We start from the raw sequence: 17,052 nt of genomic DNA, 5'->3' as shown, positions 1-17,052 counted from the left end.
CCTTATGGTTTATTTTACATAATTTATATCTCAATGTATATTGCATTATTGTTCTTATCTTTATCTTTATTATGTACTGTAGTAGGCCTATAGACATTTAAAGAAATGCTCAACAAAGTCTCAAAGCACATAAAATCTAAAAGTTGAAACTGAATATTTAATGGCCCTTGAGAATTCTAGGTAGCCTGCGCAAAGGTCATCAAGGCCAAACTTAAGAGGATGACTCAAGCTCTTCCATGCGAATCATCTCAGGTTAGACCAACCTCCAGTGGGCAGGACTTGTAGTTAGAACTTGTGGCTCAAATGACACTCCAGGGCAATAAAATCAAAGCACTGACAGTAATTGCTTGTCAAAACCAAATTGTCTAACCGTAACGTTAACAGCCTGGTCCGCGTAATGTCTCGGATAGGATATAATATGATGGCTCTGATCTATTACAGAGCCATATATGACTCTGATCTATTACAGAGCCATATATATTAGATAGGTAGCCTGCGCAAAGGTCATCAAGGCCAAACTTAAGAGGATGACTCAAGCTCTTCCATGCGAATCATCTCAGTGGGCAGGACTTGTAGTTAGAACTTGTGGCTCAAATGACACTCCAGGGCAATAAAATCACAATAACTTATAACAAAGCACTGACAGTAATTGCTTGTCAAAACCAAATTGCCTAACCGTAACGCTAACAGCCTGGTCCGCGTAATGTCTCGGATGGGATATATGATGGCTCTGATCTATTACAGAGCCATATATGGCTCTGATCTATTATACAGAGCCATATATATTAGATTGTATAGCGCCCGCAAGATAGATTAGCGCGCCCGCGCTCAATTATTACAAACCTTGTTTTTTTATGACGGGGCGGCGGCGACGAAGATGATTTTCAAGAAACTGATATTGAATAAGGTGGAGATGTGTTCCTTTATTTTAAATAGGCCTAAATATCGACAACCCATTTAGTAGGTTAGATGAAGTATTAAAAACAATTTTTAGTAATTTAAGAAGGGTGGTACGATACGAAACTAGCTAGCCTAGCCTTAGAGTAGTTTAGGCTAGCCTAGCTAGGCTAGGCCTAGTCTAGACTAGACTGAGCCTGGCCCTAGACTAGGGCCGGGCCCGGGGCTAGCCTAATCCGCCGACATGACCGTAATCCGCCTAGGCTATATCTCTATTCCAGTAGAGTAATAACCTACTAGCTAGCTAGAGTAGTACTACCTGTAGCTAGTAGGCCTAGGCTAGCTAGGAGTATAGCCTACTATTACTAAGTAGGCCTAGATAGATAGGCCTACTACTAGGCCAGATACAGACAGGTTGGCTGGGGTGTCACGAAACCTATTGATCACGAAACCTACTAACTAATTAATAAGTTAATTAATAAGACCTAAGTTCACGAAACCTAAGACCAAACCTTTATAATTATATAGGCCTAGGGGCCAGTCTAATTACCGAAAACAAAATAAAAAAATCTAAATACTGAAAACAAATTTGTATAATATTTTTTTTAATGTCCCCTACTATTGATAGGTGTTAATCAAGCTAAGACCATACAGAGAGAAAACCGCGCGCGCAAAAGCCAAGGAAGACCCTAAGAAATGGTAGTGTGCACAAAATACTGTACAACTCAAAATCGTACAAATTCAATGAAATACACCGTAGACTACATTCACTTACAAAATCTATAAACACATTTTTAGTTTTTAGTCTATTAAAAAACAAAGCATGATTTTACCAAACTTTGCGTTTTTGTCCCCGGTTTTCGTCACTCGACTCATTCATTCATTTACTCGACTACGGTAATTTTACTGCATAGATTTTATTGTGAATCCTTTATCGTGAGCTTGTTTTAAAGCCCCCTTCCCTACGTTTTTTAGATCTAATTTAAGATCACAAACTATATTTAATGTAAAAATAATACTATATGGTCCTATTGCGATAACTTTTTTCGTCTTTAAACGGTTAAAAATGTGAAAAATAAGTCGATTCTAATAATTATAGCGGCCCGCTATAAATCCCAAAATGCATTGCGCGCGGATTTATATTTTTGTTTTTCACCTGTAATTCGCCCACTTTTCGATCGATCGTGAAGCCAAAACAAATGGAAGACTCCTAACTTTTCAGCGAAAATACTGGGTTTTCCCCAATTTGTATCAACGGAGTCTGGCAAAAATAGAAAGACAATTAATGCAGCAACTATACAACGTCAGGCTAGGTATATAGCTAACGTACGATGTTCGTACGTTACCGATGTTTACTAGCTAGGCCTACGAAACTAAGCCTAGCTAGGCTAGGCCTAAGACCGTCCACGAGAGGTCGATCGCCGCGAGCTACTAGGTAGTGCATTGTTTCTCACTTTTTATCATAATTTACCATAAAACGTACATTTAAGACAAGGAATGACATGGTTTAATGTTTTTAAAGTGATATATATGTATTACAGTCGACTCCGCCTAAGTCGAATCTAATGGGACCGGTATAAAAATTCGAGTTACGCGAACTTCGACTTACAGATTTCCCCAAAAAAAAAGCTAGGCCTAGGCTCACTCACTAGCTGCGCTATGGCTAGGCCTAGTAGTGGACCCTATCCTGTCGCGATCGCGGCCCACGCGATGAGCCTTCTTGAATTGAATTTGCTTAGCTAGCTATCTGTAGGCCTAATAAATGCTAAGCCTCTTTATCGACAATGATAAACTGTATTTTTCCGAAACAATACAAAAACGTATAATAAATACATTTCGGTTCTTATTCGAAATCGGTATCTATTGTTTATTGCCATCTGTCTAGCACAAAATAGGTACCTACAAAACGCCGCTCAAGTTCTCAACTCTGAAACAACTCATACACTACACTAGCGCGAGTTGTAGGACGCCGCCTATACTATACAACCTGCTTGAGAGAACCGATCTGGTCCCACATTTTCCCCTCTGTTGTTTGTTTATCGAATTACGTACGTTTCATCGGCTTTTTTAACGCGTTGTTGCCGCGTAATTTGTGACTTCGACTTATACGATATAAATCACTAAAGAATGTGTGTATTCGGACCGCAAAAAGACGTCGACTTAGACGAATTTCGACTTAGAAAAATTCGACTTAGAAATAAAAATTACACAGTAATGTATAGGAAAGAATTGGGACTTTCCTAAAAATTCGACTTTCGCGATTTTTCGACTTACGCGAATTCGACTTAGGCGGAGTCGACTGTATTTTCCAAAAAACGTCCAAAATTGCAGGGAAGGGGTCTTTAAGTAAACTTTATAGTCCCTAATATTATCAATATTCTTAAAAATATCATTTTTGTTTTATTATCTTTGAAAATCTATAATTAAATTGATCATGATTAACCATAGTAAATTTACTTTCTATACTATGGATTAAAGTATTCAATTATTGTGAGGAGTAAAATGCCTTGGTTTCTGGATCAAAAATCGAATGACTAAAATTGAAATATTTGTATAGATTCTGTAAGTAAATGCGATGTTATCATTGATTGATTGTACGATTTTAGTTGTATTTTGTGCACACTACCATTTCGTAGGGTCTTCCTTGGCTATGGACCTCTTAGCTTTAGAAACACCCATCAATAGAGGGCAACATTAAACAAATATTATACAAATTTGTTTTCGGTATTTAGATTATTTTGTTTTCGGTTTGTATTCGGTTCGTTTTTGGTTGTTTATGGTTGTTTTCGGTAATTAGACTGACCGTAGGCCTAGATAATTTTAAACATAAGCCTAGTAGGTTTTAAATTGAATTAAATACTTATTACAAACAGAAAGTTTGGGGTCCTCCTAAATACCAAGACCTAGGCCTACCAAGACCTAACAAGACCTGTCAATTTAAAGTGTTAATTTCACAAAATATGATGTATAGATATTTCCAACAATAAAACCTCAATTTTAGCGCGCTACATTAATAGGACAGGAGATTATGAATTACGCAGAAAACATATGTTGCAAGTTGTCTTTCCATGAGACGATCGGGCCCAATTCTGAAGATGATCGGGACCACATTTTCTGGGTCTGACAACCCCACTCTAGTAGGCCAAATAAATGATAAATATAAATGATTTTCTGTGTTTACTTTAATACATTTTTATGCTATTTATTAATATTAAGTTTTAAACCTGGTTTTAATTTAATCAATTTAGAAACAATCATGAATTTAAATGATATGTTATTATTATTATTATTTATTCTAACCGCCATATATGTTTACATTAGTATTATGTGTCGTGTTGCAAGCTACTACTACAGGCTAATCGTATCGGCAATTTATTCCTATTTTATATAGTAAATAATAAATTACAGTACTTGCAAATTCCTGGTTTCCATAACTGTTTTTATACAATTAATAAATTTAATAAACAAATACATTTTTACTACACCTCTCCCTTCAAATAGTAATAATAAAAAAAATGTGTGACCAGCATATATTTGTTCAAAACAAGACCATCTGAGAAATTTATTTTTTTGCAAATGATTTGCATTTTGTCTTTGTATCTTAAAATAATATAAGGATCACTTTTTTACATATGATTTAATACTGTGTATAATTTTAGTCTTTGCAGTTTTTTAAATACAACAATAATGGAGGCGAGTACCAGTACATACAAGGATCTTATGGATTCATTAAAGCTACATGATTACAGGTAAGATAACATTCATATAATATCACATAATTCTATCTGATTACAAATATAAGAGTTTATATACAGTGGTGCGCACACCATACAAAACCCAGGTGTTGGATGCCCTAGTGTGTGTAAACTACAGAGTTTATATACAGTGTGCACACCATACAAAACCCAGGTGTTGGTTGCCCTAGTGTGTGTTAATTCCAGAGTTTATATACAGTGCGCACACCATACAAAACCCAGGTGTTGGTTGCCCTAGTGTGTGTAAACTACAGAGTTTATATACAGTGCACACACCATACAAAACCCAGCTGTTGGTTGCCCTAGTGTGTGTAAACTACAGAGTTTATATACAGTGCGCACACCATACAAAACCCAGGTGTTGGTTGCCTAGTGTGTGTAAACTCCAGAGTTTATATACAGTGCGCACACCATACAAAACCCAGGTGTTGGTTGCCCTAGTGTGTGTAAACTACAGAGTTTATATACAGTGCACACACCATACAAAACCCAGGTGTTGGTTGCCCTAGTGTGTGTCAACTACAGAGTTTATATACAGTGCGCACACCATACAAAACCCAGGTGTTGGTTGCCCTAGTGTGTGTAAACTACAGAGTTTATATACAGTGTGCACACCATACAAAACCCAGGTGTTGGTTGCCCTAGTGTGTGTAAACTACAGAGTTTATATACAGTGTGCACACCATACAAAACCCAGGTGTTGGTTGCCCCAGTGTGTGTAAACTACAGAGTTTATATACAGTGTGCACACCATACAAAACCCAGGTGTTGGTTGCCCTAGTGTGTGTAAACTACAGAGTTTATATACAGTGCGCACACCATACAAAACCCAGGTGTTGGTTGCCCTGGTGTGTGTAAACTACAGAGTTTATATACAGTGCGCACACCATACAAAACCCAGGTGTTGGTTGCCCTAGTGTGTGTAAACTACAGAGTTTATATACAGTGCGCACACCATAAAAAACCCAGGTGTTGGTTGCCCTAGTTTGTGTAAACTACAGAGTTTATATGCAGTGCGCACACCATACAAAACCCAGGTGTTGGTTTCCCTAGTGTGTGTAAACTACAGAGTTTATATACAGTGCGCACACCATACAAAACCCAGGTGTTAGTTGCCCTAGTGTGTGTAAACTACAGAGTTTATATACAGTGCGCACACCATACAAAACCCAGGTGTTGGTTGCCCTAGTGTGTGTAAACTACAGAGTTTATATACAGTGTGCACACCATACAAAACCCAGGTGTTGGTTGCCCTAGTGTGTGTAAACTACAGAGTTTATATACAGTGTGCACACCATACAAAACCCAGGTGTTGGTTGCCCCAGTGTGTGTAAACTACAGAGTTTATATACAGTGTGCACACCATACAAAACCCAGGTGTTGGTTGCCCTAGTGTGTGTAAACTACAGAGTTTATATACAGTGCGCACACCATACAAAACCCAGGTGTTGGTTGCCCTGGTGTGTGTAAACTACAGAGTTTATATACAGTGCGCACACCATACAAAACCCAGGTGTTGGTTGCCCTAGTGTGTGTAAACTACAGAGTTTATATACAGTGCGCACACCATACAAAACCCAGGTGTTGGTTGCCCTAGTGTGTGTAAACTACAGAGTTTATATACAGTGCGCACACCATACAAAACCCAGGTGTTGGTTTCCCTAGTGTGTGTAAACTACAGAGTTTATATACAGTGGTGCGCACACCATACAAAACCCAGGTGTTGGTTGCCCTAGTGTGTGTAAACTACAGAGTTTATATACAGTGCGCACACCATACAAAACCCAGGTGTTGGTTGCCCTAGTGTGTCTAAACTACAGAGTTTATATACAGTGCGCACACCATACAAAACCCAGGTGTTGGTTGCCCTAGTGTGTGTAAACTCCAGAGTTTATATACAGTGCGCACACCATACAAAACCCAGGTGTTGGTTGCCCTGGTGTGTGTAAACTACAGAGTTTATATACAGTGCGCACACCATACAAAACCCAGGTGTTGGTTGCCCTAGTGTGTGTAAACTACAGAGTTTATATACAGTGCGCACACCATACAAAACCCAGGTGTTGGTTGCCCTAGTGTGTGTAAACTCCAGAGTTTATATACAGTGCGCACACCATACAAAACCCAGGTGTTGGTTGCCCTGGTGTGTTTAAACTACAGAGTTTATATACAGTGCGCACACCATACAAAACCCGGGTGTTGGTTGCCCTAGTGTGTGTAAACTACAGAGTTTATATACAGTGCGCACACCATACAAAACCCAGGTGTTGGTTGCCCTGGTGTGTTTAAACTAAAGAGTTTATATACAGTGCGCACACCATACAAAACCCAGGTGTTGGTTGCCCTGGTGTGTTTAAACTAAAGAGTTTATATACAGTGCGCACACCATACAAAACCCAGGTGTTGGTTGCCCTGGTGTGTGTAAACTCCAGAGTTTATATACAGTGCGCACACCATACAAAACCCAGGTGTTGGTTGCCCTAGTGTGTGTAAACTACAGAGTTTATATACAGTGTGCACACCATACAAAACCCAGGTGTTGGTTGCCCTAGTGTGTGTAAACTACAGAGTTTATATACAGTGTGCACACCATACAAAACTCAGGTGTTGGTTGCCCTAGTGTGTGTAAACTACAGAGTTTATATACAGTGTGCACACCATACAAAACCCAGGTGTTGGTTGCCCTAGTGTGTGTAAACTACAGAGTTTATATACAGTGCGCACACCATACAAAACCCAGGTGTTGGTTGCCCCAGTGTGTGTAAACTACAGAGTTTATATACAGTGTGCACACCATACAAAACCCAGGTGTTGGTTGCCCTAGTGTGTGTAAACTACAGAGTTTATATACAGTGCGCACACCATACAAAACCCAGGTGTTGGTTGCCCTGGTGTGTGTAAACTACAGAGTTTATATACAGTGCGCACACCATACAAAACCCAGGTGTTGGTTGCCCTAGTGTGTGTAAACTACAGAGTTTATATACAGTGCGCACACCATACAAAACCCAGGTGTTGGTTGCCCTAGTGTGTGTAAACTACAGAGTTTATATACAGTGTGCACACCATACAAAACCCAGGTGTTGGTTGCCCTAGTGTGTGTAAACTACAGAGTTTATATACAGTGTGCACACCATACAAAACCCAGGTGTTGGTTGCCCTAGTGTGTGTAAACTACAGAGTTTATATACAGTGTGCACACCATACAAAACCCAGGTGTTGGTTGCCCTAGTGTGTGTAAACTACAGAGTTTATATACAGTGCGCACACCATACAAAACCCAGGTGTTGGTTGCCCTGGTGTGTGTAAACTACAGAGTTTATATACAGTGCGCACACCATACAAAACCCAGGTGTTGGTTGCCCTAGTTTGTGTAAACTACAGAGTTTATATGCAGTGCGCACACCATACAAAACCCAGGTGTTGGTTTCCCTAGTGTGTGTAAACTACAGAGTTTATATACAGTGCGCACACCATACAAAACCCAGGTGTTAGTTGCCCTAGTGTGTGTAAACTACAGAGTTTATATACAGTGCGCACACCATACAAAACCCAGGTGTTGGTTGCCCTAGTGTGTGTAAACTACAGAGTTTATATACAGTGCGCACACCATACAAAACCCAGGTGTTGGTTGCCCTAGTGTGTGTAAACTACAGAGTTTATTACAGTGTGCACACCATACAAAACCCAGGTGTTGGTTTCCCTAGTGTGTGTAAACTACAGAGTTTATATACAGTGCGCACACCATACAAAACCCAGGTGTTGGTTGCCCTAGTGTGTGTAAACTACAGAGTTTATTACAGTGTGCACACCATACAAAACCCAGGTGTTGGTTGCCCTAGTGTGTGTAAACTACAGAGTTTATATACAGTGCGCACACCATACAAAACCCAGGTGTTGGTTGCCCTGGTGTGTGTAAACTACAGAGTTTATATACAGTGCGCACACCATACAAAACCCAGGTGTTGGTTGCCCTAGTGTGTGTAAACTACAGAGTTTATATACAGTGCGCACACCATACAAAACCCAGGTGTTGGTTGCCCTAGTTTGTGTAAACTACAGAGTTTATATGCAGTGCGCACACCATACAAAACCCAGGTGTTGGTTTCCCTAGTGTGTGTAAACTACAGAGTTTATATACAGTGCGCACACCATACAAAACCCAGGTGTTGGTTGCCCTAGTGTGTGTAAACTACAGAGTTTATATACAGTGTGCACACCATACAAAACCCAGGTGTTGGTTGCCCTAGTGTGTGTAAACTACAGAGTTTATATACAGTGTGCACACCATACAAAACCCAGGTGTTGGTTGCCCCAGTGTGTGTAAACTACAGAGTTTATATACAGTGCGCACACCATACAAATCCCAGGTGTTGGTTGCCCTAGTGTGTGTAAACTCCAGAGTTTATATACAGTGCGCACACCATACAAATCCCAGGTGTTGGTTGCCCTAGTGTGTGTAAACTACAGAGTTTATATACAGTGCGCACACCATACAAAACCCAGGTGTTGGTTGCCCTGGTGTGTTTAAACTACAGAGTTTATATACAGTGCGCACACCATACAAAACCCAGGTGTTGGTTGCCCTGGTGTGTTTAAAACTACAGAGTTTATATACAGTGCGCACACCATACAAAACCCAGGTGTTAGTTGCCCTAGTGTGTGTAAACTACAGAGTTTATATACAGTGCGCACACCATACAAAACCCAGGTGTTGGTTGCCCTAGTGTGTGTAAACTACAGAGTTTATATACAGTGTGCGACACACCATACAAAACCCAGGTGTTGGTTGCCCTAGTGTGTGTAAACTACAGAGTTTATATACAGTGCGCACACCATACAAAACCCAGGTGTTGGTTGCCCTGGTGTGTTTAAACTACAGAGTTTATATTACAGTGCGCACACCATACAAAACCCAGGTGTTGGTTGCCCTGGTGTGTTTAAACTACAGAGTTTATATACAGTGTGCACACCATACAAAACCCCTGTGTTGGTTGCCCTAGTGTGTGTAAACTACAGAGTTTATATACAGTGCGCACACAATAGAAAACCAAGGTGTTGGTTGCCCTAGTCACTAGTGTGTGTAAACTACAGAGTTTATATACAGTGCGCACACCATACAAAACCCAGGTGTTGGTTGCCCTAATGTGTGTAAACTACAGAGTTTATATACAGTGCGCACACCATACAAAACCCAGGTGTTGGTTGCCCTGGTGTGTTTAAAACTATAGAGTTTATATACAGTGCGCACACCATACAAAACCCAGGTGTTAGTTGCCCTAGTGTGTGTAAACTACAGAGTTTATATACAGTGCGCACACCATACAAAACCCAGGTGTTGGTTGCCCTGGTGTGTTTAAACTACAGAGTTTATATACAGTGCGCACACCATACAAATCCCAGGTGTTGGTTGCCCTGGTGTGTTTAAACTACAGAGTTTATATACAGTGCGCACACCATACAAAACCCAGGTGTTGGTTGCCTTAGTGTGCGTAAACTACAGAGTTTATATACAGTGTGCAAACCATACAAAACCAAGGTGTTGGTTGCCCTAGTGTGTGTAAACTCCAGAGTTTATATACAGTGCGCACACCATACAAAACCCAGGTATTGGTTGCCCTGGTGTGTGTAAACTACAGAGTTTATATACAGTGTGCACACACCATACAAAACCCAGGTGTTGGTTGCCTAGTGTGTGTAAACTACAGAGTTTATAATATACAGTGCGCACACCATACAAAACCCAGGTGTTGGTTGCCCTGGTGTGTGTAAACTACAGAGTTTATATACAGTGCGCACACCATACAAAACCCAGGTGTTGGTTGCCCTGGTGTGTGTAAACTACAGAGTTTATATACAGTGCGCACACCATACAAAACCCAGGTGTTGGTTGCCCTGGTGTGTGTAAACTACAGAGTTTATATACAGTGCGCACACCATACAAAACCCAGGTGTTGGTTGCCCTAGTGTGTGTAAACTACAGAGTTTATATACAGTGTGCACACCATACAAAACCCAGGTGTTGGTTGCCCTAGTGTGTGTAAACTACAGAGTTTATATACAGTGCGCACACCATACAAAACCCAGGTGTTGGTTGCCCTAGTGTGTTTAAACTACAGAGTTTATATTACAGTGCGCACACCATACAAAACCCAGGTGTTGGTTGCCCTAATGTGTGTAAACTACAGAGTTTATATACAGTGCGCACACCATACAAAACCCAGGTGTTGGTTGCCCTGGTGTGTTTAAAACTATAGAGTTTATATACAGTGCGCACACCATACAAAACCCAGGTGTTAGTTGCCCTAGTGTGTGTAAACTACAGAGTTTATATACAGTGCGCACACCATACAAAACCCAGGTGTTGGTTGCCCTGGTGTGTTTAAACTACAGAGTTTATATACAGTGCGCACACCATACAAATCCCAGGTGTTGGTTGCCCTGGTGTGTTTAAACTACAGAGTTTATATACAGTGCGCACACCATACAAAACCCAGGTGTTGGTTGCCCTAGTGTGCGTAAACTACAGAGTTTATATACAGTGTGCAAACCATACAAAACCAAGGTGTTGGTTGCCCTAGTGTGTGTAAACTCCAGAGTTTATATACAGTGCGCACACCATACAAAACCCAGGTATTGGTTGCCCTGGTGTGTGTAAACTACAGAGTTTATATACAGTGCGCACACCATACAAAACCCAGGTGTTGGTTGCCCTGGTGTGTGTAAACTACAGAGTTTATATACAGTGTGCACACACCATACAAAACCCAGGTGTTGGTTGCCTAGTGTGTGTAAACTACAGAGTTTATAATATACAGTGCGCACACCATACAAAACCCAGGTGTTGGTTGCCCTGGTGTGTGTAAACTACAGAGTTTATATACAGTGCGCACACCATACAAAACCCAGGTGTTGGTTGCCCTGGTGTGTGTAAACTACAGAGTTTATATACAGTGCGCACACCATACAAAACCCAGGTGTTGGTTGCCCTAGTGTGTGTAAACTACAGAGTTTATATACAGTGCACACACCATACAAAACCCAGGTGTTGGTTACCCTAGTGTGTGTAAACTACAGAGTTTATATACAGTGGTGCGCACACCATACAAAACCAAGGTGTTGGTTGCCCTAGTGTGTGTAAACTACAGAGTTTATGTACAGTGCGCACACCATACAAAACCCAGGTGTTGGTTGCCCTAGTGTGTGTAAACTCCAGAGTTTATATACAGTGCGCACACCATACAAAACCCAGGTGTTGGTTGCCCTGGTGTGTTTAAACTACAGAGTTTATATACAGTGCGCACACCATACAAAACCCAGGTGTTGGTTGCCCTGGTGTGTTTAAACTACAGAGTTTACAGTGTGCACACCATACTGTACAAAACCCAGGTGTTGGTTGCCCGGGTGTTTGTAGCCCATGCTTATAAATTGATGCAAACACTAACTTGTATAGGCCTTCAGTTCTGTCATAGAATTATTGTGTGTGTTGTACTGTAGGAATATGTTAATGTTGGACTTAAAACAATGTGGTATGGTAAGGAATTCCATGTGTGCTTAATTATGTTAAGGCATATCCCAGGATCTTGTGTTAAATTTCTAGATGAATTAAAGACCCATTCCCTACAATGTGACGTTTTGTAAAAATAATGCATAATATACAGGAACTTTAAAAACATTTAACCAGGTCATTCCTTGTAGTTTTATGGTAAATTATGATAAAAAGAAAGAAACAATGCACTACCTACAGTAAGTAGCTTGCGGTGAATGTCTTCGTGGACCGTAGTTGGGCCCAGGCTTAGTTTTGCAGGACTAACTGGTAAACATAGCCTGTTGTTGTATCGTTGCTGCATTAATAGTCTTCTGTTTTTGCCAGACTCTGTTGATACAAACCCGCTTAAGTGTTATGAGTCTTCCATTTGTTTTGGCCTCGCGATCGATCGAAAAACAAAAATATTAATCCTTGCACAATGCATGTTGGGGTTTATAGCGGGTCGCTAAAATGATTAGAATCGACTTATTTTTTACATTTTTAACCGTTTAAAGATGGAAAAAGTTATCTTATAATATGACCATACAGTATTTATTTTTACATTATATGTAGTTTGCGACCTTAAATTAGATCTAAAAAACGTAGGGAATGGGACTTTAATTAAAAAGGTGTACTAGTACTGTAATAAATACTGTATATGAGCAATGTTAATTTGCCATTTTTGATTTTGCTTCTATATTATCTTACAATACCTACAAAGAAGGTGAATTTTTTCTAGTGTAAACAGGAAAATAAAATATTTTTTTAATGTTTTTAGTACAAGCAAAGAACTATTAGAATATGGAGCAGATCCAAATTGTATTTCCAGTGAGGATGGCGTTAGCCCTTTTCATCTTGCAGTGGGTTTAGACTCAAAGGCATCTTTAAAACTTGTTGAGCTCTGCATTCAATATGGCGGAGACCCGAATGTAAGGTTAGTGATTTCAGAAATTTAGTGGACTGTCACAATTATTACAATTTCGAACAAAATCCAATTCATTCTCTAGAAATCCCTGAATTTTTTTCATCTTACACTAGATATATATTAGATAATATAGATTAAATCCAAAGGCAAATTACTGAAAAAAGGACAATGCTGTGGTTATCTGGCTGAATCTCAATTGAGATACAGAAAAAAAAAGCGAAAAGCTAAATCAGCCAGAAACATTAGATTAGATATACAGTATAATTATAAAAATGTTATATATCACTACTAGGTCTCATGAAGGAATGACTCCTGTTATGGTCGCTGCTAGTTGGGGACGTTTTCAAGCCTTACAAGTTCTCCTTGCAAACGGCGGAGATCCTAAGCTAAGAGATGAAGATGATAAGAATGCCCTTGATCACGCCATTGGAGCTGATAGCTGGGATTGTCGTCAGCTTCTGCTACAACATATAAATCGGTTTAAGGAATATGATAGCGACGAAGATGAACCTCTTGGTGAACCAAACTATCATTATGAAAGTAATATTTTCAACTTATTATAGTTCCATCAATTCTGAAAACAGTGTGTCACTATTTTACACCCCTATTCAACACCCCTCCACGCAACACAATCTGCCTCTTTTAAACAATAAGATTCTTTTTCAGGATATTACAGTACTTCATCATCATCATCTTCTAGTCTTAGCTCATCAAGCATTCTGTTACCTGGTTCTGACAGTTTATTTGATTCATCATCAGGAAGTGATGGTATATTTCATGGATTTGATGTGACATCACCAGATCACCCGTTTGTATTTATGAAAGCTAACCCTCTTCCAACTCAGCTGAATGAAACAGTCACCATTGAAAGAGAAGAAACTTATGATAAAACCCAAACAGTTCATTCGCCAGTGGACAATAACAATGAACAAATCCAAAACAATGAACAAACCGAGTCCAACAATGCACATTTGGAGTTTATTTATCATGACGAGGAATGCGGAGTATCATTAATTGAAAAAAGGTGCTCTTTAAATGACAACTCAACAGATGATACAGAAATTTTACAGAATGATTCGTTCGAGGAAACCGTGATCTACGACTGGCAAGATGTGTTTAAAGAAAAAAAAGCAAAAAAAGAAAATTATTTAGATGAATTAACATATGAACAACTCCACCTTGAATTAGTGTCGTATGGATTCAATCCTGGTCCAATTACACCTACAACTAAAGAAATATATTTCAATAAGCTGATGAAACTAAAAGAACAAAAGACGAAAGACAGCAAAAATGATAGAACATCAATAGGTAACAAACAGCTTCCTTATATATAAATATTATAAGTGTTCTCATTAAACCCTCTAATTAATAGCGTTAGTTAGCTAACAAAATAATGTCTGTTAAAATTAAAATATGAAATAGAAAACTATATATGAATCTATATGTACCAATTGACATTGTGTTTATAAATTTTAATCTTTATTTGTTATTGATACTAAAAGAAAATAGGATATTATGAGATATAAATCTTGTTTTGTATCAAAATATAGAATATTCACAAGAGCTAAATGACCGTGTAAAAAATTCGACCAAAGCAGGTGATGACGAAGAAGAAATTATGTGTGCAGCCTTCAATAATCCAGATCCAGGACGCAAATGGAGGGAGGGTGTTGTGAAATCCTCGTTCAATTATTTACTGCTAGATCCACGTGTTACACGAAACTTGCCACAGAGGAGTAAACATCTAAGTGATAGTGAGACGTTTGAAACATTTCTTTCGGCGGTTTTTTACATCGGTAAAGGCAAGAGAGGAAGGCCATATGCTCATTTTTATGAAGGCCTTGAACAATTGCGCAATCCTAGGATGAAGGTATTCTATTTATGCTATGAAAATTGTGCATGCTTAATAATAAAGTTTATAAGAAATGTAAATTATATTACTGTACAACAATGTTCTGAATAATATTTATTATTACCGTACTTGGATTAATAATAATTTTCAATTTATATAGCGCAAAAAGCTATATAAATAGATTAAGTAGTTACTGTATCTTAAAGGGAAAGAGAAATAATCTTCCCAGCAATAATGCTGAAAATGTATAATTCAAAATGTTTTTTTTATATATATACAGCCTAGTGATAAAGTTCAGCACATTGTTGACATTTGGGATTGTGGACTTGGTGTGGTGTCATTACATGTGTTCCAAGGAGTGATACCAGTAGAGGCTTACACACGTGAAGCTTGTATGGTGGACTCTCTTAGTAAGTTATTGTTGAGCCAAGTGGTTGAGCTAGTTCTACAAATATGGTTCTAAAAACCACAGCCATAATATCGGCATGGTACTTTCTAAAGAAATACATTTTGATTTCAGGTCTAGCAAGGCTTACAAATGTACGTCGTGGTGACTATTATGGTGTCACCAGCACTTGGCAGTCAAGTAAACAAAAAAAGCTTGGATCTTATTTACTACACAAATGTATGCAGATATTTTTAATTGAAGGTGAACGACAGATCCGTCCTGTTGACCTTCATGGTGGCAATAAGTAATACAGTACCTTGGTATTTGCTATAAATATACCAGATGTTTAATGTACATGCATTTTTTAAAGCATGTTTACTGATTGTTAGGTTTTAAATAACATTTTATATTTGGTCTTTTAACTAGATACTCTCATTATCCAGATAATATCTCATTGGTTCCTTATGATGACATTGCGAAAAAAACATTTCAACTTCAACTTCAACTTTATTTTTCAATGTTGTTTTACAATGATAAATAATATTAAATTTTAAAACATAATGAAGGAGCTAGAAAATAGTGTAAACACTAATCATAGAGATAATATCTCTATGCACTAATCAAGTCCAGCCCCTTTTACATAAATTATACTTATCTAAATTTTTACAACTATGGGCAAAAATTTCTTTAACACAGGCCTACAAAAAATAAAAACTTAATAAATTAAAACAATCCCATTTATATATTTTAAAATTTAAATATTACTACACTTTTTCATAAATAAGATAAATAAAATAAATAATTATATAACTAAAGTAAGAATTGCTTTAATTTCCGTTTAAATATAATTTTAGAGTCATGTTTAATATTTTCTGGTATCTCGTTCCATGAATTAGCACCAGAATATCGGACAGAAAACTGACCAACATTACGTCTTTTGTATTTTGGAATAGCAAGATTTCCCCTTGCTTGAAATCTCGTTGAGTGACGATGCTGGGCATGTGAAAAATATTCTGGAATTCCCACGGGAAACCTGCCATTAATACTGTCATGAAAAATAAAACTAACTGAAATGTATGTTGCTTATAAATATTTAGTATCCCCAGTTCTGTAAATAATGATGATGTATGTGCTAATCTATCAGAGTGTGTTATAGTGCGTACAATTCGTTTTTGGTTGAGGTGTATAGGTTTTAAATTTGTTGTATATGTGTTCCCCCATGCCTCTAGAGCATATGATATATGGGGTTGACTGAGGAACAAAATTTCTCAGTTTATAGAGCACACCTGCCTTGGAACTAACAATTTTGTTGACCTTATTAATTTGATTTTTCCATGTGAGTTTATTGTCAAGTGTGACCCCTATATACACAGTTGATTCTACTTCGTCAATTTCTGTTCCTTTAACATGTATTGCTCCGTTAGTTTTAATAGCCGTGTGTTTACCACGGAAAATGATATACTCTGTCTTTTTTGTATTAATGGTTAATTTATTCAAATCACACCAGTCCACAATATTTTTAAATTTGCTATCTATATACTGCATGTCAATATCATCGTGTGGATTAAAAGTATGGAACAAACTGGTATCGTCTGCAAATAAACGAATATCGAAGTAGTCAGTCACATGTGCAATGTCATTGATATATATAAGGAACAATGTAGGCCCCAATACTGACCCTTGGGGTACACCGCAACTTATGGAAAG

General features: G+C 38.4%; 1 protein-coding gene across 1 annotated transcript; it reads left to right on the top strand.

The window, feature by feature from the left end:
* The first annotated feature begins 860 nt into the window (after positions 1-860).
* Positions 861-16,557, top strand: LOC140062651 (uncharacterized). The gene is made up of 8 exons (XM_072108956.1): positions 861-907; positions 4,557-4,646; positions 12,959-13,114; positions 13,398-13,645; positions 13,772-14,413; positions 14,656-14,975; positions 15,238-15,367; positions 15,478-16,557. Exons 2-8 carry the CDS (start codon positions 4,585-4,587, stop codon positions 15,651-15,653), a joined length of 1,734 nt encoding a protein of 577 aa, XP_071965057.1. The 5' UTR covers positions 861-907; positions 4,557-4,584; the 3' UTR covers positions 15,654-16,557.
* The last annotated feature ends 495 nt before the right edge of the window (positions 16,558-17,052 follow it).

The sequence above is a fragment of the Antedon mediterranea genome, chromosome 11 (assembly GCF_964355755.1).
Source record: "Antedon mediterranea chromosome 11, ecAntMedi1.1, whole genome shotgun sequence".
In the NCBI taxonomy this organism is placed as follows: domain Eukaryota; kingdom Metazoa; phylum Echinodermata; class Crinoidea; order Comatulida; family Antedonidae; genus Antedon; species Antedon mediterranea.
Note: the sequence above shows the minus strand (reverse complement) of the source record. Positions and strands in the feature narration are given on the sequence as shown.